The sequence below is a fragment of the Phyllopteryx taeniolatus genome, chromosome 14, assembly GCF_024500385.1.
Source record: "Phyllopteryx taeniolatus isolate TA_2022b chromosome 14, UOR_Ptae_1.2, whole genome shotgun sequence".
NCBI classification, from domain to species: Eukaryota; Metazoa; Chordata; class Actinopteri; order Syngnathiformes; family Syngnathidae; genus Phyllopteryx; species Phyllopteryx taeniolatus.
Genome location: NC_084515.1, coordinates 18,467,768 through 18,491,371, shown reverse-complemented (window position 1 = coordinate 18,491,371; position 23,604 = coordinate 18,467,768). Strand labels below are relative to the sequence as shown.

At 40.6% G+C, this 23,604-nt stretch overlaps 3 protein-coding genes across 3 annotated transcripts; 1 reads left to right on the top strand and 2 right to left on the bottom strand.

Moving 5' to 3' along the window:
- Positions 1 to 1,334: 1,334 nt before the first annotated feature.
- LOC133488802 (coagulation factor XIII B chain-like) lies at positions 1,335 to 6,952 on the bottom strand. The gene is made up of 11 exons (XM_061797152.1): positions 6,725 to 6,952; positions 6,422 to 6,613; positions 4,019 to 4,201; positions 3,754 to 3,942; positions 3,272 to 3,346; positions 3,082 to 3,201; positions 2,781 to 2,837; positions 2,047 to 2,208; positions 1,691 to 1,852; positions 1,561 to 1,586; positions 1,335 to 1,462 (listed from the first exon to the last, which is right to left on the bottom strand). The coding sequence occupies exons 1-11, from the start codon at positions 6,780 to 6,782 to the stop codon at positions 1,448 to 1,450; spliced, it is 1,239 nt and encodes a 412-aa protein (XP_061653136.1). The 5' UTR covers positions 6,783 to 6,952; the 3' UTR covers positions 1,335 to 1,447.
- LOC133488803 (beta-1,3-galactosyltransferase 2) lies at positions 6,114 to 16,979 on the top strand. The gene is made up of 2 exons (XM_061797153.1): positions 6,114 to 6,299; positions 15,389 to 16,979. The coding sequence occupies exon 2, from the start codon at positions 15,507 to 15,509 to the stop codon at positions 16,683 to 16,685; it is 1,179 nt and encodes a 392-aa protein (XP_061653137.1). The 5' UTR covers positions 6,114 to 6,299; positions 15,389 to 15,506; the 3' UTR covers positions 16,686 to 16,979.
- On the bottom strand, positions 10,626 to 23,187 carry cdc73 (cell division cycle 73, Paf1/RNA polymerase II complex component, homolog (S. cerevisiae)). Its single transcript, XM_061797150.1, has 17 exons — positions 23,011 to 23,187; positions 22,389 to 22,494; positions 22,152 to 22,221; positions 21,957 to 22,019; positions 20,985 to 21,037; positions 20,454 to 20,542; positions 20,149 to 20,362; positions 18,908 to 19,006; positions 18,016 to 18,094; positions 17,472 to 17,536; positions 15,147 to 15,204; positions 14,733 to 14,768; positions 13,124 to 13,211; positions 12,704 to 12,865; positions 12,142 to 12,242; positions 11,917 to 12,058; positions 10,626 to 11,287 (listed from the first exon to the last, which is right to left on the bottom strand). Exons 1-17 carry the CDS (start codon positions 23,139 to 23,141, stop codon positions 11,251 to 11,253), a joined length of 1,593 nt encoding a protein of 530 aa, XP_061653134.1. The 5' UTR covers positions 23,142 to 23,187; the 3' UTR covers positions 10,626 to 11,250.
- Between the last annotated feature and the right edge of the window lie 417 nt (positions 23,188 to 23,604).

Below are 23,604 nucleotides of genomic sequence, written 5' to 3'. Positions count from 1 at the left end.
ATTTCAAGATGAACTCAATGCATTACATAAAGTATAAACTTTACAAGTTAAGTTCATTTCACATTTTCTTACCTTTTTTCCCTCCGCAATGTTTCCGTACTTTTTGGACAACTTGTTGGTCTCGAACAAGGAGCAGAAACGGCAGAATGTGATTGTATTTTTCTCAATTTCTTTCAGTGACTCTTCCAGTTCCTCTCTATCTCTGTTGTAAGCAGCTGATGTGACGCTGTGACACTCGAAACCTTGCCACCGCCGTGCTTCACTGTTGGGACTGTATTGGACAGGTGGTGAGCAGTGCCTGGTTTTCTCCACACATGCCGCCGAGAATTAAGGCCAACAATTTCTATCTTGGTCTCATCAGACCAGCGAATCTTATTTCTCACCATCTTGGAGTCCTTCAGGCTTTCATGTGTTTTGCACTGAGGAGAGGCTTCCGTCGGGCCACTCTGCCCTAAAGCCCCGACTGGTGGTTAACTTTCTAGAACTTTCTCCCATCTCCCGACTGCATCTCTGGAGCTCAGCCACAGTGATCTTTGGGTTCTTCTTTACTTCTCTCACCAAGGCTATTGTCCCCCGATTGCTCAGTTTGGCCGGACGGCCAGGTCTCGGAAGGGTCGTCTTCCATTTCAGGATTATGGAGGCCACTGTACTCTTAGGAAGCTTAAGTGGAGCAGATTTTTTTTGGTAACCTTGGCCAGATCTGTCTCTCAGCTCTTCAGGCAGTTCCTTTGACCTCATGATTCTCATTTGCTCTGACATGCACTGTGAGCTGTAAGGTCTTATATAGACAGCTTTCCTAATCAAGTCCAATCAGTATCATCAAACACAGCTGGACTCCAACGAAGGTGTAGAACCATCTTAAGGATGAGCAGAAGACATGGACAGCACCCGAGTTCAATATATGAGTGTCACAGCAAAGGGTCTCAATACTTATGGCTGTGTGATATTTCAGTTTTGCTTTTTTAATAAATCTGCAAAGAGTTCAACAATTCCATTTTTTTTCTGTCAATATGGGGTGCTGTGTGGAAAAAAATGAACTTAAATGATTTTAGCAAATGGCTGCAATATAAGAAAGTCAAACAATTAAAGGGGTCTGAATACTTTCCGTACCCGCTGTAAATACAGTAAACAAGCGTTCACGCTCATATTCACGTTTTTGGAATGAGGGCTGGAGCCGGAGTACCCGGAGAAAACGCACACAGGCATGTGGAGGACATGCACACTCCGCACAGGCGAGGGCCAGAGGCGAGATTCAAACAGTGAGGCACACCTGCTAACCGCCACCCACCGTGCTGCCCCAATTTGTTTGGAGAAAGAAAAGCTTGCAGACAATGTAAAGGAAATCTGCAGAATTCTTTTTTTTTTTAATGAAAAAAATATTGTGAAAGCGTTTGTTTCTGGACTGTCGTCTTCACGTAGAGGCAGTTTTCCGAGGGATGACCACGCGTTAGTTGCACCTTTGCTGTTTCCAACACGTAATACAGAAAATAAGTTAAAACAATGTGCTTATAATCACTTGATGGTAATGTATATTTCAAAAAGTCTGAGAATAACACTTACGTAATAATGGTCCATGTAATGACAACCTGAGCGATAATAGGGGGACGGTAGTAAAAGTAGCAATGATAATGATGCGATTTATATGCTCATGGGTAATGAAGGGGCATAGTGGAGTGCCCTTTGTACTTACATTGCGTCAGTCGAACTTTTCCTTGAGCGCATGTAATCCGGCTGCTGAAGTTTTCCCAGATACACGCAACGCTCTTGGTCTCTCGTTCTTTTAGAATTATTGTTCCAGATTCTTGGAACTTGTAGTTCGTATATTCATCAAGGTCCAGTTGACAAAATGCTTCTGCACAAAATAAAGAAGGAGAAATTGTATCCATTTCATTTATTTATGGACATGAGTATGTTATCCTTTAGAAATGTACTTTATATTGGGGGATAACGTCTGTTGTGAATTGGCGCTATTCTAATCAAATTGACTTAACTCTTACTTTACTAGTACATGCGTTACTTTGACAAAGTAGAGGTCAGTTGACTTACCTTTGCACGTTGGTAGTGTTGACCAAGTGTCATTATTGTAGCACATGACTTTCTCCGGACCGACCCTTTTGTAAAAACCGTTGCACGCATATTTTAAAAACATTTGAGTTCGTCGCACGACATCACCATTTTTAACTTTTGGGTATGATCCACAGTTGACAACTGAAAAAAAAAGTAAAGTAAGGTAAACATACTTCCTCTTGGATTTTAAATATTTGAAACGAAAGCAACAAATGTACTGTCAAATTTAAAGCAAAGCAAAGCAAATGCATTTATGTAGCGCATTTCATACACAAGGCAACTCAATGTGCTTCACATAAGTAAAAGCATTTAAAAACAAAGAAAAAAGAAACAGCTCATAAACATTTAAAATGCCAAAGCTGCCTTCAATTAAAAGTGTTGGGTAATTATAATTTTTTGGGGGTTTGTGTAATGCTTAATACACCTGTAGAAACTCTTTAACCAAAATGATATCCATCCATCCGTCCATTTTCGTCATCGGGGTCACGGATGAGCTGAAAACTATCCCTGCTGACCTTGGACGTGTTGCCAGGCAATCACAACCAAAATTCGATTTTTCATGCTAAAATCAAATTACTGTATCATTGTTATCAATGAATGGTCAGTTGTACTGTTTTACGATTAGTATTTCTTGATAAAGACGCCAAATTATTGTCATTCACTTGCATTCCTGGACAGAACAAAATGCACTTGTACATTGATATAATATTTACCTGCTATGGTCAAGGGTGAGCTCGTGCTCTCGGTCCTGTCAGAAGTGGTTCCAGATCCTTGATCAGAGGAAAAAGATAAAGTGTTTCGGACGTTTTTCCACATTGATGCTGGACAGGTGATGGAATTTTTTGGATGGCTTGAACAACAATAACCTCTGATATCAAGCCTCGTTTTGATTCTACACTGTGAGATTTTCCTGATGTCAAACATGTGGCCTGGCTCAATCAAGGTAGCGAAATACTGATTAAAACCATATCCTCCTCCAGATTTATTGCCAGAGAATATGTTTTGTTCCCCCACCTGTTTCACTCGCTGTGGAACCACCGGCGGCGGCACTGGCGGCGGCGGCGGCACTCGCGGCACCACCGGCGGCGGCGGCAGCGGCAGCGGCGCTGGCAGTGCCCCGCCCCCTTGCTCTGCCTGACAGGAAAGCCAAAACATTTTCATTTGATACAATTGAAGAATTTATTGCAATATGTTCATAACCTACTTCCATCAACAGGTTTTTTAATGCCACCCGATGTGTCCACATCATCTCCAGCACCTGGTTTGGATATTTCTTTAACTAAAAAAAAAAAAAATTTTTTTTTTAAATAAAAAAAGAGTTAAAACACACACAAAAGTGCTAACCACTCTTCTACTATGCTGCCTACATGGATATTTAATGTTATAAATTAAAACGGATATCAAGGATATGATTGAAAAATGATTATTAATATGCCTAATACTATATTTGTCTAAGAATATCTATTTATTAATTTATTTATTATATATCATCTGTCTATTTGTCGAATAATACATTTGTCTTTTGCCTCCTCCTTATAACATTTTGTCTAACTTTAAACTTTTGCACCTGAATGAGGGCCATTGATTGCTACAGACTAATGGACAATTTATTTGATTGTATTTGTTTGTTTGTTTGCAACCTAAACAAAGATTATTGGTCTATCTTGGGACAGTTTTCCAACTTACTGCAGCTCGGAACTATTGCCCAGGATCCAGCTACACACAAGATGGACTTCCTGGCGTTTGTTCCCTCCAAGCTGTAGCCGTGTTCACATTCATAGCGGACCTCAGAATCGGCTGAAAATATGTCCTGGTACTTTTGAAGGACAACAGCGTGCTGGACTTTAGGTGGCTCATCACAAGATGTTTCACTTCCTGTCAATAAAGTCAATGAAATATTAGCAAGTAAGGGATCATCGGATTGACTACATTTGCAAACGATGGGACTTACGCTCACAAACCGGCAAAGAGGACCAAGCGCCCTTTCTACACGAGGCTGTTGCTCCCCAGGTTTGGTGTTTGTAGCCTTCGTCACACTTTACCCGAATGACCGATCCTTCCCTGTACCACAAGCCTTCAGGACTTTCATTGTATTTTCCATTGGGAATATTGGGTGTAAAGCAGGCGTCTTCATCTGAGGAAAGCAAAAATCATTTGTGTGTGTGTGTGTGTGTACAAAGAACGAATGTTAATCATTTCATGGGGCTAACTATAAAACCACCGGCCACAACATGAACCATATGTATATTTGATTATAATATCATTCTAGTTAGATACCTATAGCTAGCTAGATAGTTAGCTAGCTACACAAATGGTTAGCTAGGAAGCTCGCTAGCTGGCTAGAAACAGTCGACTGACAAGACAGATTAAAAATTCAATTGTGTCTGTAATTGATTATCGAAGGAGCGTGTCATTGCGAGTTGGGGCCAATCCCAACTGACTTTGGTCAGGAGGGGGGCTACGCCCTGGACAAGTCGCCAACCAATCACGGGCCGCGAAGAAACTACTGAACGAAATAAGTCGCAACATTTCCAGTCATAATGCCCCGACGATTAAAGATTCAGTTACAGCAGCAAATAGCTCAAATCGCGATTGTTGCCTGCACTTTCTGCTCTGCGTCAAGGTCCAAATTGCGAAACACATCAAAATAATGATCGTCAAGTAAACAATGTGTTCTTTCAGACTGTCACTTTTGCAGTTTGCATTTGGAGCTTGGTTGTGCTGCTGTTCAGCGCAGGGGTGGATCTATTCTGGTGGGTTACAGGGCCACAGGCCACCCCAAAATCCTGAAAAATCTTCCACTTTTGACTTCATCACCTAGATGCTTTTTGAAATAAACATATATAATATGTTGTTGTGACTTTGGGCTTGTGCCACAGCGAGTCACTCGCGTGGATTTGTTTGGCACAGTTTTGATGCCAGATGGCCCAATCCATCTTTTTTTTTTGCATCCCGTTTTTGGACTGGCGGTGACTAGGTGTTGGGTTACTGAATCCAACCCGTGCTGCATGTACCACTACAGAACCACTACAAATATATATAATACAGTCAACACCCGCGTATTCAGGGTTCGGCATTGGCAAATTCCAATTCAGTGATTATTTTAGGAACCTAGCCTCGCCTATTTAATGTTTTTGTGCTCAGACTCAAACCATTTTGCTTTGGCGCCATCTGGTGGCAACTTGGTGCCAAACATTTATGTTGGCGCTTAATTTGTTTTAAGCCATAGCTTTTGTCTTTGTGTGAGCGTCAATTACTTGCGGATTTGCAGAAGGGCCCGGTCCCACTACGTATCGGAAAGTGCGGATTCGCTGTATATTCATAAAAACAACATAATTGCTTATTGCATGTATTTACCGACAATGATGGATTCAACTGTGTTTAAAATTAAAGATGAAGAACCTCAAAGTGGCCCTAGCATCCTTTCCGGGGGGGGGGGACATTCTGTAATGTAAATGCCGATACAGTAAATGGGGACTGGTGTCTCAACAAAACAAACATGATAAACCTGTAGCATACCTTAGCTTTGGGCCAATTAAAAGTGTAAGAAGAAATATAAGAACAATGCTGAGGGGGGATATATTTTTCCAGAATATATTATTATTATTTTAGAGAATAATGGCATCTTTTCCAGAATAAAAGACGTACAACTCTGAGAATAAAGTTGTACACTATTTTTAAAATGTACTTAAATACAGTTTTCTTCCTGTGTTAACTTTAATATCAAAACAGTTGGAATCTATCTTGGAAAAATGAGATTTACCTCTTAAAAAATACCTCTTTGTTCTTGTAAAGATTATGGCTTTGAGAATTAGGGCGACTTTTCCATAATAAAAGGTGCAATATCACGAGATGTTTTTCTTCCAAAAAAAGAGTGTGACTTAGTTCTCATAACAAAAGTTGGAGAACCCCTGCATTAGATGTTCAGTGAAAAGAAGTCTCTTTCCATTGTACGCTGAATGTTTAAGTGTAGCACACAAAACAGGAATCAATGTTATTGACGAGGACCTGAGCCATATTTAAAAAAAATAAATAAATAAATAATTGATGTCATCATTGCGGCGTCCTATGAGGTACGGTTTCTGATAAAACCGGTCGATGTGACCCAGGGTTTTGCACTACTAGCCATGCAAATTGTAAGCACTTTTTGCAAGCAGGAATTTAAAGTTTGATGGTAGTTTGATGCAGCGCTCCAGCTTGTGAAGAACAACAACCACCCAAACTGCATACTGGTAAGTCATTGAATTGAACAGAACAATTGCTATCGACTGTTTTCCTGCCATGGTAAAAATGCCAACACTGCTCCTACAGTTTCAAACAGTTGATCATAACTTCCTGCATACATTATACTTACTTATACATTGGGGTGTATGTGACCATAACCCGTTCAGGCAGACAGTGGTGGCCCACCAGCCCTCCACTGCTGGTTTTTGTCCAGCGCTGCAAGCGTACATAAGACTGCTTTCATGCAAATAGGTTTCTTGTTCAGGCACTAAAAAGCCTCCATCCAGCTGCGGAGCAGGACAGGGCTCTGCCGGGCTTTGGGCTAAAAGAAGAATAAAGAATACAGAATAAATAAAAGGTCATAAAAAAGCGAGAGGGAGGCTGCACTTGTTTGTATTATTCAGCAAACAGCATCCGAATGAAACGTACATACCATGAGGAACTCCAGGACAAGACAAGAGCAGCGCAAATCCAAAAGACCTGAGAAACATTTTGTCCGCAATTGTAATATTCTCTGACAAAATTGAGCAAATGCGCTCAATCAAGTCAGGACCAGTTAATAATTGTTCAGTTGTCCCATCACCCACTCAAAAAGCAAACACAGACCGACCTCCTCTGCGGAGGATATCTTGATGTTTGCTTTGACGAGCAAGGCTGCAAAGTGTCAAATGTTTTTTCCCAGATTCTATTGAGCCAAGGGATCTATTTTACATTACAAAAATGTGGATGGGAGCCTTCATCCGCAAACCAAACCCCCCCCCCCATTAGAAAATATTTTTTTTCTGACGGGAACTTTTGTTCACAAACCAACCCCCCCTCTGTCTTCGACAAATAATTTTTGTGACGGGAGCCTGGGCCCACAACCCCGCCCCCTCCCGGTGACAATTATTTTTGGAGGGGGCACTCTGTGACGGTGCCGTATGGGGGCCCAGAACATTACATACTATGTCTGTCTGAACAAGTTGAAAGGGTTAATGAAATCAAACAAGGCCTGATTAATGCAGCTAAGACAAGACCAGTATTACTATTCAGATATATCTGGTTTGTTTTTGTGGTTGTAATTTAAATTTCATCATATTCCTAACTCTGGGAATGATATCAATTATAAATAATATACACATATAATATCCTATGTATGATTAACAGTGAATATATTTTCCCAAAAATATTAAATGACAAATAAAATAATCTCTGTACAGGTCATATTTATTTAATTATTTTTAAGGTACATTTTAACATTACACTACCACTGTAAAAAACATCTAAAAATAAAGCTAAAATAAAGAGAAACTACTCAGCCTTTAATAACACTTGACAGACATAATGGAGAGGGAACATAAATAGAGATTGCAGAGCAATACTGTCACCAAGTGGATTTTTGGAAGTATTTTGGAGGCAGGCAGCAAAAGAACATTCTGTACATTTATTTAATTGAAAACACTACAAAGACAAGATATTTAATGTTCAAACCGATAAACTTGATTGTTTTTCGCAAATAATCATGAACTTTGAATTTGATGGCTGCAACACGTTCCAAAAAAGATGGGACAGGGTCATGTTTACCACTGTGTTACATCACCTTTTCTTTGAACAACATTCAATAAACGTTTGGGAACTGAGGACACTAATTGTTGAAGCTTTGTAGGTGGAATTCTTTTCCATGCTTGCTTGATGTACAGCTTCAGCTGCTCAACAGTCCGGGGTCTCTGTTGTCGTATTTTACGCTTCATGATGCGCCACACATTTTCAACGGGAGACAGGTCTGGACTGCAGGCAGGCCAGTCTCGGACCCGCACTCTTTTGCTACAAAGCCACGCTGTTGTAACATGTGCAGAATGTGGTTTGGCATTGTCTTGCTGAAATAAGCAGGGGCGTCCATGAAAAAGACGTTGCTTGGATGGCAGCATATGTTTCTCCAAAATCTGTATGTACCTTTCAGCGTTAATGGTGCCTTCACAGATGTGTAAGTTACCCATGCCATTGGCACCAACACAGCCCCATACCATCATAGAGGCTGGCTTTTGAACTTAGCGCCCATAACAGTCCGGATGGTTCTTTTCCTCTTTGGCCTGGAGGACACGACGTCCGCAATTTCCAAAAACAATTTGAAATGTGGACTTGTCGGACCACAGAACACTTTTCCGCTTTGCATCAGTCCATCTTAGATGAGCTCGGGCCCAGAGAAGCCGGCGGCGTTTCTGGCTGTTGTTGATAAATGGCTTTTGTTTTGCATAGTAGAGTTTCAAGTTGCACTTACGGATGTATTTACTGACATTGGTTTTCTGAAGTGTTTCTGAGCCCATGCGGTGATATACTTTACACATTGATGTCGGTTTTTGATGTAGTGCCACCTGAGGGATCGAAGGTCACGGCCATTCAATGTTGGTTTTCGGCCTTGCCGCTTACATGCAGTGATTTCTCCAGATTCTCTGAACCTTTTGATGATATTATGGACCGTAGATGATGAAATCCCTAAATTCCTTGCAATTGTACGTTGAGGAACATTGTCCTTAAACTGACTATTTTCTCACGCACTCGCCCCATCTTTGCTTGTGAATGACTGAGCAATTCAGGGAAGCTCCTTTTCTACCCAATCGTGGCACCCACCTGTTCCCAATGAGCCTGTTCACCTGTGGGATGTTCCAAACAGGTGTTTGATGAGCATTCCTCAACTTTCTCAGTCTTTTTTGCTACCTGTCCCATCTTTTTTGGAACGTGTTGCAGCCATAAAATTCTTAGTTAATGATTATTTGCTAAAAACAATAAAGTTTATCAGTTTGAACATTAAATATATTGTCTTTGTAGTGTATTCAATGAAATATAGGTTGAACATGATTTGCAAATCATTGTATTCTGTTTTTATTTATGTTTAACACAACGTCCCAACTTCATTGGAATTGAGGTTGTACATACAGTGCTGAACAATTGGAACAATTCATTAGACCACCATGCAACTGAAGGTTTACACCAGAGCTGCTCAATTTACAGCACTGGTAATTACCAAAATGGATTTCTATGTTTTGTAATGGATACTTTTTAATGTTATCATTATGGGATGTTGTGTGTAAAATTTTGTGGGGGGGAAATTTTTTTTTAATTTTTTTGAACAACAAAATGTGGAAACAACTGAAGCACTGTAAATACTTTCCGGATGCACTGTTTTGGTGTCTTTCGTGATTGTGGTATTTTGGTGACCTTGACCTGGAAATAAAATGATACCGACTGGTTTGTCTGGGACATTCCAAGCTGTTGCAATGACTGCTCACTCATGTTGAAATAACAAACTTAGTTGAAATAACAAATGCAGAAAAACATCACCTTAAACAGGCGCTTGTAATATAAAAAAATACAGCATACACTCAAAATGATAACGGTGAATTATGCGCGATATGAATATGACAAATATATGGAACGCACTGCATCCACAATAGGTGAACTGCGATATAGTGAGAAATTCGGGATATTGGTCTTTTGGGGGAAATTTCAGGACAAACCTAACATGCACTACGAACTTTTCATGTGAGCTTAATCTGACCTTTTGAATGCAAATCCAACTGGTCAAAGGTTCAGTTCTCTTGGCTGAACTTGCGGTCTAACAAGTAGCTGAACGACAAACTTTACCAACATGTGCCATTTCTAAGGGCGCCCGCTTCTATGCCTTTCTGTGACTATTCCAATCCCTTTGTATCTCTGTTGCAACCTTCTGCTGGCACTCGAAACTCTGTGGCCACTTGTTTGAGAACATCCTGTTTAAAGCCTCGCAATGGCGAGGGACTGTTAAGCGATTGTTCGGCATCTTTGTCCTATGATGTCAAAATGTGAACAGCATGATGAAGAGCTTCGTTTAAATATCAATTGTAATTCACCCTGAATTTTGCTGTCCAGCTGCTTAGGAACAAAGTTTTGCAAAAAGTACTGACACAGAAACAGTTGAACCTGTAAACGGTATCCTGAGTGAATTTTAGGGTCATCTTTCAATTTCACCCGAAAGCCCCAAACCTTGTTATGTTGTCGTATAGTTGTGAATACATCAAATACAAAATGGAATGGTTTTGTCTCTATCATGGTGCTATGATGCCTTCCTAGAATTGTTAAGTCGACTGCAGTGGTGTATCAATCTCCACAGTGAACCGCCAGGATGAGAGATGGTCAGAAAGTCAAAGTATATGAATTTGGAGTTGCAGTTGATCTGTTTAACTATGCAAAATGGATAAGTTGCTATTAAGAAGCTTTGACAGAAACTTGAATGAAAACAGATGGCTGATGTCGAGTCTGCCCTTTGTTTTCTCCATATTAATTACTGTGCAGTTCATAGACAAACAGCAGCACACAGGTTAAGTTTCTTAGAGGGTTTATTGTCTTTTTATGTAATGACAAAAGAACATTTCCATATTTTCCTTGGCGCTATGACAACATCAACAAAGGAAACTGAACCTTGGAACAGGTTCACTGTATGGCCAAGTACCTCAAAAAGGATGTGTCAAAAAATAAGTGACAAGAGCTTCCTAAAGAATTATATCATTTCCTCTCTGCTCCAAAGAGCTTTGGCTCCATATTTTATATACATCAGACCGCAACACAAACTCTCAAACGCAGTGGATATCGTGATTTCACCAAATGGATGAGTCACAATTCCTCTTCACTAAAGACTGTTTTTTAATGATTGATTCCACTGTATGTCATCTTTTAGATAGAAAAGAGTTATTTGTATGTTTGCCTAGATCGGAACATTAAAAAACAATGACAACAAGCCACCCCTTAAATCTCCTCTTTGTGAAGAGCAACATTTGCGTTAGTGCTCAGGGAACCCACAGGGTGCTCCATTATTCCTCTCCTAGGAGCATCACGTCGGAGTACGGGACGGCCGCTCAACACTGGCACAGACGAGCCGAGTCGAGCGGAGTAACAGGACCGGATACTTGATCGGGATTTCTCGGTTTTGGGCGTTGCGAGCCGAGTTTAAAACCTGAGGTGAGATTTGTGTTTCACCATGTATCTGGAGGACAAAGAGACAAGAGAAGAAACGGCTCGTGAGTTTGTGTCTGTCAACAGGTTACTGTTGACAACAGTTTGGTGGCTACCAACAACACTGATGCAACCCTTCCGTGTGTCCGGGGATCCAATAGAGGGGAGAACATTTTCCAAGGACCCCCTCATAACCCAAACAGTAACTAATCATAACTATCACATATACCCATACATGCTGTAGAAATGGAAAAAGTTGCCTATTTGCGAAGAAAATAGAATCAGGATGTCAAGATAAAATTAATGTTTTTTTTTTATTTTTAATTTTAAGAGGATAAAGTCAAAGTTTTACAATAGAAAATAATTTTAACCATTTATTTATTTTTGCCTATTTTAATTCCCCCCCCCCCCCTTTTGTTAAAAACATTCATGCTGGTTGAAAGATTTATGTGATATTTCACAATCACCCACAGGCTACAGCTCACGGACCCCCGGGGGTCCCGGGACCTCAATGACTTAGTCTACTGATTTTAAATGGTGGCGCAAGTCAGACTGTAGCTTGTTGCTTGGCCGTTGGATATTCATCATTTCCGTGTGCTCATGTAAGTGGAACAGTCGCTTAAGAAAGTGCCCAGGGAACTTTTGGCAAATGCTCGATACCTGTCCAGGGTTTCCCAAAAGCGCAGGAAGACGGGCCGGTCCAGATGGCGCCGGTGGCGGCTCAGCTCCAGGACCGTCACGTCCCACTTCTGCACATTGGGGTCCGTCTTGGCCTCGTCGTACTTCAGGTGAAAGGCTCGAACTGAAGGAAACGTGTTCATATGGAGTTTGAGGACGGGCAGCTTCTGCATTTACTTGCAGCTATTGAGATGGCGAACCACTTACTCTTGGCGAAGATGTCGACAGGAGAGCCGTCAGGCAGCAGCCAGGGCCAGCCCTTGAACTGCCAGGCAGGACCCTGCACGAACACAGCCACCACCCGGTCCCTGTAGTGGACGGGAAAAGAAGTTTACAGAGGCTGGTCAGCCAACTTCAAGTTCAAGTTTGTTCTTATTCATCAAAGCCTAATTCGCCAATGTATTAAATTCTACTTACATATTTTCTTTTTGTATCAATTGCTAAGTAAGCGACTTCCACTACCGGAAGTCATACTCTCTCATGTTTTATGATGTGCTTGGCCTTTTGGCCAGAGCACCCTTGGACAAGAGACCACTGTCTCAACAGGTTTTTATTTTCTGGTTAAATAAAGGTGATTGTTCTGTCTTTAAGAATAAGAGCATAATATAGGTAGAGGTGCTTCTGAATGTAAGCGATTTTAACAATTTTTGCTCTGTATTGAAGCCTTGTCCTAAATCATCTTTTGAGATTTAAATTAAGGTTTGAAATTGAAATGTAAGAAAAGAAAAATCCCTTACGAATATTTTAGTGACTGTAATGAACATCTTACCAGTCTTGCGGTGCTAGTTTGAGAGGTTGGTCGATGACTCTGTAGGGGACGGTGACGGAGAGCGTGTTGCCACCGGGTTGGATCTGGTCTTTGCGCCTCTGAAGAAGAACCTCATTGTCGCGCTGGATGCCTTGCTTCTTCTTCTCATCGGATGTGACCAACCTGGTGGCAGGAAAAGCTCAAACTCATTCCCGGCTGCAGAGTTTTGGCTCAAATGAGACACTAGTACCTGTAGTACCTGAAAGTTACTACGTTTAATGTTTCCTCAACTGGATGCTCTGTGCCATGTGTCAGGTTTTTCAGTCATTACGGCACTACTTTGAGCCTGTTTGTGTGCTTTGAGTTGCATATTTTGGTATGAAAAGTGCTTATAAATAAAGTTTGATTGATTGACTGACTGTTAAAAAGACTGAAAGTTACTTGAGATCCTGCAGCAGATCCTTGGCATTCAGCATTGTGATGAGTGAGGTGGTGGCGGCCGGGATGATGATGATGGGCGTGCGGGACCCTGGAAGGAGAACAGCATTGTCATGTCACGCTAATATAACAAATTATCACTTGCAGGTTTGTTTGAACGTTGTCGTTTCCCCCCACGAGAAGCAAAACATCCATTCTACGTTGATTCAATCAAGTTATGTCACAGGTGTAAGGATGTTGAACATTATAAATTGTGTAGTTTTACATTCACTTTTTATGTTATTGATATTTCTTATTAGTATCTAATGAGATAAAATTTGGATGGATGGATGCGGAACGGTAGACGACTGGTTAGCACATCTGCCTCACAGTTCTGAGGACCGGGGTTCAAATCCCGGCCTCGCCTGTGTAGAGTTTGCATGTTATGTCCGTGCCTGTGTGGGTTTTCTCCGGGTACTCCGGTTTCCTCCCACATCCCAAAAACATGCGTGGTAGGTTGATTGAAGAGACAAAATTGCCCATAGGTGTGAATGTGTGCGCGAATGGTTGTTTGATTATATGTGTCCTGCAATTGGCTGACGACCAGTTCAGGGTGTGCCCTGCCTCTCGCCGAAGATAGCTGGGCACGCCCGCGACCCGCGTGAGGATGAAGTGGTACAGAAAATGGATGGATACATTTCATTTTCTATCGCAGATTTTTCACTATATTGCAGTGATAATTTTTCCACACAGACTGTTACTCCAGACTCATTCAGCAATAAGCACAAGCAAGGAGGAAACAGTGCGTCGACGACGGAATGTCCAAAGTTTGGGATCATTTTACACACACACACACACACACACACACAAAGATCAATTCAGTTCCATGCGTCTACTGTGAAGTAATCATCGTCAGCTAATTTAATAGTGCCACCTTGCGATAAGTTTAATTTCTCTTTTTCTTTTGTTTTTAATGAGAAAAATTGCACTCCACAGTATTGTACTGTATAAAAGAACAGCAATAACATAATAGTAATAGAATGTAAATAATGTAACAACTAAATGTAATGCATTACAGTTTTCCACACTAGTTTAAATTTTTTTCACAAGATTTCTTTTCACTTCCCTTTCGCCATTATTTCCTCACCTTCATTTGGAGGGACTTAATAAAAAAAGCTGTTTTTTCCTGAATTTCGGAAGGTTCCGAAAATGAGCTCCTGCGCCACGGCAATTTCTTGCAAAAGCTGCATATGCTCCTGCTTTTGTAGCTCCTCGTTATGCGCCTTAAAGGCTCTTGGTTTATGTGAACACTATTCAAGTAGCAGCTTTATTTTGCAGTCGCCACTCGCATTTGCGCCTGGTGCAAGCCCCGTGCCCCCGGCTGTTAATTTAGAATAACGTTTTTAAACAGTCTTTTACTTTTCTGTACTTTTTTTTTTTTTTTGCTTTGTTTTAAAATGCTTTTAATCATGTAAAGCACACTGCACCATTGCGCACGTACCTTGTGTGCTATAAAAATAAATTTGCCTTGCCTATTTACCCTTCATGGGTCACCTGACCTGAATCCGATTGAGCATGCATTTCACCCTCTGAAGACAAAACTGAAGAGAAAATGCTGTTGTCGTTGTTTTACCTTTTTTCTGATTCGGTGGAGGTCTGGCTTGTGAAACTAGAAGATGGATAGAAAAAGATGCATTATGAGTATTCAGCATTACCTCAATCAAAACTGCCAAAGTTTGAGGAGGTGCGGGAGAAATTTGGGCTCAGTCGAAGATGAAGCAAAGGCCCAGCTGGTGAGGCCAGTAACTTAAAAGGTGTGACCTATTGAATATTTGTTGCCCATTCCTTGCTCACCCCTCCAGCGAGGAATCGTAGGATATCAGATTGTTCTACTGCTTTTCCCCAAAACCTAATACACTATGGTGAAGCAAAAATAATCAACACTTGTCACTGTCCAAATATTTCTGGGCTAAGGTAACAGAATATGAAAATGGAAAGTTGGAAAGCAACAGACAAACATCATCATAGGCAACAGTGTCCAACTCACCTGGGCGGGGTACAGGCTGTAGTGCAGGGGTCTGGGCTTTCCGAGCAGATGCTCCTTCCTGAAAAACAAGCCCCATTAAATGTTATATTAAGGTTCATAGATTAGGCACTGAACATTGAACTTGCAAGTCAATAAAAGAATCTGAATCTGCACTAATTCTTGTTCTATATCCTAATCAAGTTTTGTGGCAATCTTTTGAGCGAGAGGCTTCAATATATCCCATTCTCTCCCTTGTCTCCTAGGTCACCACTGGATCTGCACCATTAAAACCCACCCTTACCTTGCAACAGGGAAGTCAGACGACAAAGGACAACAGTCCCTTGACTTCCTCACTATAAAACAATTAGTTGAGACAGAACAATGCAGTGGAGAAGACGCCACTGTTGTACACGGATAGCCAAACTCGGCTTTTTCCTCCCACTGCTGGCTCTGCTGATCTCTCTGCTTCATCACGTTTGGCAAAATATCACAGCAGGCAATTTGGGGCTGTCCAAAGTTGAAGGACTTCATGCAGACAAATCAATAGAGAACACAATCATTTCTATCTGGACGTCTGTCAAAGGCAAAGAAAACATCACCTCCCATGGGAAGCAAAACATCTCCTCGACTCAGAGTGGCACAGCTTTGGAGCAATCCAAGTCAGCCAAGGCCAACCAAAGTGAGGGGGAAGACATTCACGACGCTATGATCCATGGCCTTTTCCCTTATATCATCAACGAACCAGATAAATGTCGAGAGAGTCAAGCAGCACCATTTCTGGTGTTCATAATAACCACAGAAGCTTTGCAGGTGGAAGCCAGGGATGCAATACGGCAGACCTGGGCGAACGAGACTTTGATCCAAGATGTGGGAGTCGTGCGCCTCTTTCTGCTGGGAAAACACGAGGGGGAGGTGGGAACTCACCAGCAAAGGATGCTCCAGGAAGAGAGTCAAAAATATAATGATATAATACAGCAAGACTTCCTGGATTCATACAAAAACCTGACGCTAAAGACCTTGATGGGTCTGCAATGGGTGGCACGGTACTGCTCGCAGGCCAGCTATGTCATGAAAACGGACAGTGACATGTTTGTCAACACGGAGAACCTCATCCAGGAGCTGCTCAGGCCAGAGCTAAAGCCCAAAAGGAACTACTTTACAGGAAAACTTATAAGCAATGATTCACCCATTCGGGATAAAAAGAGCAAGTTCTACGTTTCCAAAGAGGAGTACACGAAAGAGAGCTATCCCACCTTCTGCTCTGGGACCGGTTACGTGCTCTCCGGAGACTTGGCGCTCAAAATTTACACAACATCTCTCAGTATGCGTCAACTGCACTTGGAGGATGTGCATGTGGCACTGTGCCTGGCCAAGCTTGGATTGAAGCCCATCAAGCCCCCCAGTGTATTTCTGTTCAACCACTGGCGGGTGCCCCTCAAAAGATGCAAGTACAACCATCTGATAACGTCGCATGGCTTTCAGCCCGAGGAAATAATTCAATACTGGGGGATCCAGCAGAGCAACAAGAAAAAATGTAGAACCATTTTTTGGGGAAACTGATGGGAAAATGCAGTCATAACTCTTCTTACTTTTGTTTTACTTGGCAATGTGAAAAAAATAAAGCTAATTGTGTGACCCTACACAAGACATGACAGAAAATCATACTTTAAATAAGGGAAAACAAGTGGGATGTACTTGCCTCTAATCCAGTTGTCATTGTTAAAAAAGGAACATTCAATGCAAAAGACGAAAAACCTCAAAATTCTGGAAAACCCATCAAACTATGTATAACGCATTTTACAATGCATGATTTTGCTTCTACCCATATGATCAAAACATGAAGTATTATCTGTATTTTGTTAGTTTATTCAAATAATTATTCTGAAGTTAAGCACTTAATTTAAACACATAATACTTTCTTTTTATTTACTTGCTCTTATTTTGAAATTCACATCCCTACTTTTATTTAGTAAATGAGAAAACACACAGTATATATATATATATATATATATATATATATATATATATATATATAAAACTAACTAACCTAACTAACCCTAACCCTAAACCCTAACCCTAACCCACATTAAAGAATCGATTTATTTAAGGTTTGCGCATGCAAAAACGCATAGTGAGAGGAATATCAGCAAAGTCAGGCTGCGGTCCTCCGAATAAAGTTGCCGTCCCTTACAAATAAAAAACGACAGAAAAACGACTCGCTGCTTGTTAAACACCCCATGACAGGAGGAGAAAAAACAATGTTGCGCTTATTTAGTATTTAGTTTAGTAACACTTTTGGTGTTCTGAAGCTTTGCAAGAAGTTAGATGTGAAATGTTTGTTCTTACCGTCACTGACTTCAGAGTCATCCCGTGGTAGGTACCCATGGTATCGATTTTGAAACCCTCAGTTTCTAAAACAATTACAAAAACTATCACTGGTCGGCATTGTTTCATACACACACATACACATCTTAACAAAGTACTTCAGTTTTAGAACAATTCTAAGATAAAGTCAGAATATTTATATAGTATATTTTTACATCTCGATTATTGCACGTTTACATTTACATACATTTAATTACTGGTATGTTTAAGACACTTAATTTTACGTGGCTTTTGAGCCAATTAATGCCGCTAAAAGATCAAATATAAAATAAGATAAAAGCAAACATTCTAAAGATTAGTGGAAAATATCAAGGATAGCCCTCCAATATGATACAATTGCATGCAGTTTTACACCACTGCAAACTCCAACTACAATAATGAACATACTGAACAAAGGAAGTCTTTCCTGATCCAAAGATGTGATTTGTCCATGCATGCGCACGTACACTCCATTAAAACAAGTTGAGGATTCCAACAAATGAAATGAGCTCAAGTTGAAACTCACCCTCTTTTCCTTTGAATCTCTCCTGATCGTATCTGCTGTAGGCTGCTGGCACAGGCTGCTTGTTCCTGAGCGAAGGGTCCTTCAAAATACAAGAGATCATATTATTAAAGGGGACATATTATGGAAAAAATACTCTGAGCTGTTATAGTTGCTACTAGCGCTGTAAGATAAGGACACATTTTTATATCCTGATATTATATCCCGATAATAATTTACATCCTTATATAATATTTTTCCTTGAATTACATGAAAATCTTGCTATTTTCTGTTATTTTTCTCTCCGCTTATTCATAAAATACAATTTCATATAGACCACACAATTAAATGATTAACAGATTAATAAAAATTAAACAACTACCCAGTGGCCAAATAAATACCATTGAAAACATCTGGTAGTACAAATATGTTTCGAGGAATGCAGTGAAGTCCAAATAAGTAAAATAAAGACAACACAAGTAACATTCAAGTAAACTACCATTCATCCAGTGAAAGTATTACTAAACTGAGCAAAATAATTTACAAGGTAAATTAACAATATAAACGATAGGATTGTATCGTATGACTGACATTTTATATCTTCTCTACAGTATACATCGTTATGTCGCTCAGCTTTAATTGCTAATATAGAAATATTTGAGTGGCTGGCTGGCTGGCGTGCCTGCCCATCCACCAGCGTGAAATTACACAAAGTAGTCAACTTTTTGAGCTGCCCATTTTTGAACGCGTTTGCATGCAAGCCATTCAGATTTGGCCCGATTGTGAAGTCTAATAGGTTGATTTCAATAATACTCCCCCCACAGAGTTTCTCCACCCATGACCTGGCAGGTAGGCTGGGTGAAGAGTCACTATTTTAAATCACCTACCCTGGCCGGAATGAGTAGAATGTTCTTACCACTTGAGTCGTGTTCTGCGCCGGTCTTTGCTCTGGCGCTCGCCCTTCTTCTCTGGCTTTCACCGACTGAAGAATGGCAAAGATGTTCTTGGAGAAGTTCTACAAAGGATCAGTAGAGCAGTGATTCTCAACCAGTGTGCTGGGGCACATTAGTGTGCCATGAGCGCTCTTCAGGTGTGCCAGGGGGAAATTATAAAATTTTACTTAATTGCTCAAAATATTGTTTATTTACAATAAATAATGCATCTCTATTCATCCATCTATGCCAGGGAGGTATAGTGACAGACAGAAAAAAAATAATGCTCTTCTATTAGATGGCAGAAAGTACATACAGGAATTAATGTATCCACTTTTTGTGACATTTTTGTTTGTTGGTTTGCTGTGAGATTTTTCAAATTGTAAAATATGTGCCTTGGCTCCATAAAGGTTGGAAATGACTGCAGTAGACACATGTTCATCAGAATTAGAATCTGAATCATCTTTATTTGCCAAGTATGTCCAAAAAACACACAAGGAATTTGTCTCCGGTAATTGGAGCCGCTCTAGTACGACAACAGAGTCAATTGACAGAGAACACTTTTGAGACATAAAGACATTGACAAAAAACAGTCACATGTTTTGAACAAATCCAGTGGCTTATCATTATTTGGCGCCAAGAAACTAAAGTTAGTGGAGGAGCTGCATTTCGTTAGGCCATCGCACTGTCTAGTAAAAGGTGGTGCTTTGCCGCCACCGTGTGGTAGCCACAGGCAATTAAAAACCTTTTAGCCGGGTATCAATTACTGGTGGGTTTTCACCATTCGCGGCACGTCTTCCACCTCACCTACGAATCGCTGGGGAACACCGTATTAATATCGTAGAAAGCACTCTTATACTATTTCACATGTGCTAATATACTGCAGACGTAGGTTCATTAGAGCATGGCTGCTGGTTTTCAGTGTCATTTTTCTGATTTACAGTGAACCCGTTTTTATCACATGGAATTCATTCCAGACCCACCTTTTTTTCAAATATTGTACTTTTATGCGCTTTTCCGACAGCGCCGTGCATTGTGTCAATCTGTTGTCAAAGCTATGGACAGATCATTACCACCAGTGACAAAGTATGTGAATTATTGTCTGATGGCCAAATATTTCATCTCATTAGAAGTCATGCAGAACAATATTTTGGATACAGGCAAAGACTGCTTGGAAAGAAACATTAACTTAATTGAATACTATTAGCTTTGCATGGACTTGTACCTTTCCTGTGCTCTGGAGAATGGTTGTCCTTGTCCTCCACACCCTCTCTCTGCTGACAATGTCTCTAGTGACATCCACTTCAGCATCGACAAAGCTTCTCTGTTTCACAGTTATGTCATCATCCAGATCTGGTTTGATGGTGGACCGCTTCTTGGCCATAATCTTGGCTTTAATGGCTGCAATCTTCTCCACTGACATGGCCTCAGACAGTGATCTGCAGGAGCAGGAAGCATATAGTTTGAGGACGTGCAGTCGTTTAATGTGCAGTGTTTAGCCCACATAGAGTACATATACTTCCACAGTACCTGATCTGGTCGGTCTGTACAATACCCTCTTTGTGGCCCTCCAAACGAGCAGCCAAACGCTCCTTGTCCAGACGCACCCGTTCCTCATCCTGAAGGTGACAAAAGAGAAGAATAAAACACAATCTTGTGCTTTATGACAAGAATTCACAAAGTGAACGTTACGATGACTGGTGTTTTGGAATGAATGGTAACAGCCGACATTTATTACAAAGAAACCAATGAAGCGATTCTATATGGAAGGAAAATAAATAATTTGCATTATAAAACGCATGCAAATCTATAAGGTAGATAGTCACAGGTTCCTTAATTTGTCGTTGGCATGTTCAAGATCCCCCCCGCCCCCCCACCCCACCCTCCATGTGTGTGTATTTTTGCAACAGGGCTTTGTGCTCAACGCAAAAGAAAACTCTAAAGCTACACTGAACCTTTCAAATCGAAGCCCCTTTCCCAGTACTCGACCTTCAAAGCAAACTATTTATGTGTCGGCGGTCTGTGAGACAAGTACAGTCAGGGAGTGGGAAAAATATTCACCTCAATCCTGGGTTTTTTGGCTTCTGAAGATACCTCATCTGCAGCTCTTTTCACTAGGAAAGATCAAAACAATGTAAATTTTGCCCTTTCCATTTGGTTTTGTACAAACTGTGACTTGAAAATACGTATTTGAACAACATGGATCAGGTTATTGCTTTCAGCAATAGAGAACTGAGCCACAAAACAAATCAGATCTGATTTAAAAAAATAATAATAAAAAAAGGCCTACTATTTACAAATTCACCTATTTGCATTTTTCTGCAATGTTGCAAAAATAATCTGAAAATGATTTAGTTTCATTTGTGGCGTATGACATGTACAACTATTTACTAATTCTCTTATAGAATACAGTACTGCAATACTGTAATTACGTGCTTTTCTTGGTGAAAACGTGAAGTCACCTGGCAGGGTTATTTATATACAGTTCGAGTGTCTGACTGCGTGCATTCCAGTATCTCTGGATACTTTTCCTGCTTTCTTTAATGCCATGAGATGCTGCCCGAATGCTGGGCTCCTTCTAAGGCCTCTCGCAAACAACCAAAGCACAAGAAAGTTATGACGCAAAAGAGGAAAAACAAATTGTGCAGTATCCCCGCCATTATATGGAATAAATTAATAAGGAAATAAATGACAGGGAAGATTGTAAAAGGCAGCTTTTTTTTACAGTAATACTAAGAAGCAGCGACAGCAGCTGCCGATCACCGTTCTCCTCAAGACCATCAAGAAAGCAACATCAAAATATACGGCTTCTCCCGAAGCGTAACTCCTCTCCTTTGAGTGTGCGGTCATGTCATTGTCACTCCTCGGACCGTACAGCTAATTTTCCATCATCATCATAACTACATTTTAAACTTGTCCTCAATACAGTACTGAAAGAAAATTGAGAGAATTGTTGGTGTGTACATAGTTTCTGTATTTCATAAATTTGCCACTGACTGCAAATGCTCTGAACCAAAACAGGTGCAACGTTACCTTGTGTTGGTCTTTGCAGGCCAATTTCTATGGGTGCACTTCTGTCAATACTGGTCGATGTCGCTGTGAACAGACAAAATTGAAAGCCTTGATTAAATTCCTTCAAAAAAAATTGTTTAATGATGTGAGTGGGCATAACTCCCAATATCATTAAGGTAAACGAGTTCTAGATGTCATTTCCCTGATGCTACTTACAGCTCTCGCCATTAAGGTAGGTAAGCAAGCCTTTTCGATCTGGCCTTCGAACAACAGGGATGTTCTCTGTCTATCAAACCAAGGAGACAAAAAGATAACCTTGATAGTGATTCGTAATTACAGATGAATGTAAAGAAAAATAAAGAAAACAAACAAATGGCACACAATTTACTCCTTGTTAACAATGACACACACACACAAAATAAACTAAAAGTATTAGTGTTTTACAATACTTACTGCAGTTCTTCGCACATATGACGGATGTGGTAGATGTACATTGTTGAGCAAGAACAAAATAGAGTCCAAAGTATAGTATTCTTTGGGCTGGCCCTCTTTACCAGTTCTGGAGGAATGAAAGACAGACAATGTTAGGTACATATTTACCCAAAGTACCACCGGTGCAACTTTAACATCGTACATCGTACTTATAAACGAGTGCTGAATTATCAACTCATCAGTTGGCAGTTAAGCTTCCGAACATGAACAGTTTGCTTTTTCGCAGTACGAACAAAAACGATTATCCACATCCATAGCTTTTAAAATACATTTCTCCACACAAACATAACATAACTTCCACTGTACTTGACAACATGTCGTCATATCAAGTTTAATGTTGCTTGACGAACCATTATTATACTTGTGCACGCTTTAAATACAAGCATAGGAGCCATTGCAAGTGGCCCTGGGGGTCGTGGACACATACAATGCAAAGCGAGTAACTTACTACAAAGTGTATGGCCTATGGAAGTTAAAAACATGAGAGTTAAAAACAGTTAGGTTAGCATCTAGCAGCTAGCAAGCAAAGCGATACATGAGCTGCAGGCCTGCAAAATACATTCGCAAACAAACGCTGACGTACCCCCAGATAATATAGTTGGTCTTGACATTTTTCGGCCAGGAGAATTCTCCAAATATAACTTCATCACCCTGAGCGACGATTTCCTTTTTCTGGATATTATACTGACGAAGAACGCTCAACACATCCGCCATCTTCACTTGTCTGGTGTACAAGCAAGTGTTTGGAAGGACCCCAGTTATCAACATGAGGTGTCCTCACAGGATGCCTGACTGATAAAATGATAAATAAATCATTGCTGTCGGGTGGAATCATCGCACGTCCAAAATGACAGGAAATTGCAAATTTAATATGGTAAGAAGTCCTTAATTTAATATGATGTCATTGATTACAATCATAGAATATGGCGCCAGCACATCAGAATGTGCGCACAAGACAAGCCACCGACCGTAAAGTCTATTACGTCACAGAAGCAAACGCCTGTTACGTTTCTTACGTCACCTTCCCGAACTTTTTCACAGGCTGAGCCATGAGTAATGTAATAAATAAATAAAAAGTACGTCACACTACAGGCAGATATCCTCCATAATATACCGAAACAGTTTTACAGTTTTGTTGTGGCCCATCACTTCAACAGATAGTTCTCATTTCCAAAAC

Excerpts from the sequence above, each read along its gene's own strand:
- LOC133488802 (XM_061797152.1), bottom strand. The coding sequence starts at position 6,782 with ATGTTTCTCAGGTCTTTTGGATTTGCGCTGCTCTTGTCTTGTCCTGGA. Across the intron at positions 4,202-6,421 it reads ACATACACCCCAATGTATAA|ATGAAGACGCCTGCTTTACA; the intron begins GTAAGTATAATG and ends TGCTTTCCTCAG. Across the intron at positions 1,587-1,690 it reads AAAAGTTCGACTGACGCAAT|GTTGTCATTACATGGACCAT; the intron begins GTAAGTACAAAG and ends ATTATCGCTCAG.
- LOC133488803 (XM_061797153.1), top strand. The coding sequence starts at position 15,507 with ATGCAGTGGAGAAGACGCCACTGTTGTACACGGATAGCCAAACTCGGC.
- cdc73 (XM_061797150.1), bottom strand. The coding sequence starts at position 23,141 with ATGGCGGATGTGTTGAGCGTTCTTCGTCAGTATAATATCCAGAAAAAG. Across the intron at positions 18,095-18,907 it reads CGCAGAACACGACTCAAGTG|GACCCTTCGCTCAGGAACAA; the intron begins GTAAGAACATTC and ends TGTATTTTGAAG. Across the intron at positions 13,212-14,732 it reads TCCACCGAATCAGAAAAAAG|GGTCCCGCACGCCCATCATC; the intron begins GTAAAACAACGA and ends TTCTCCTTCCAG.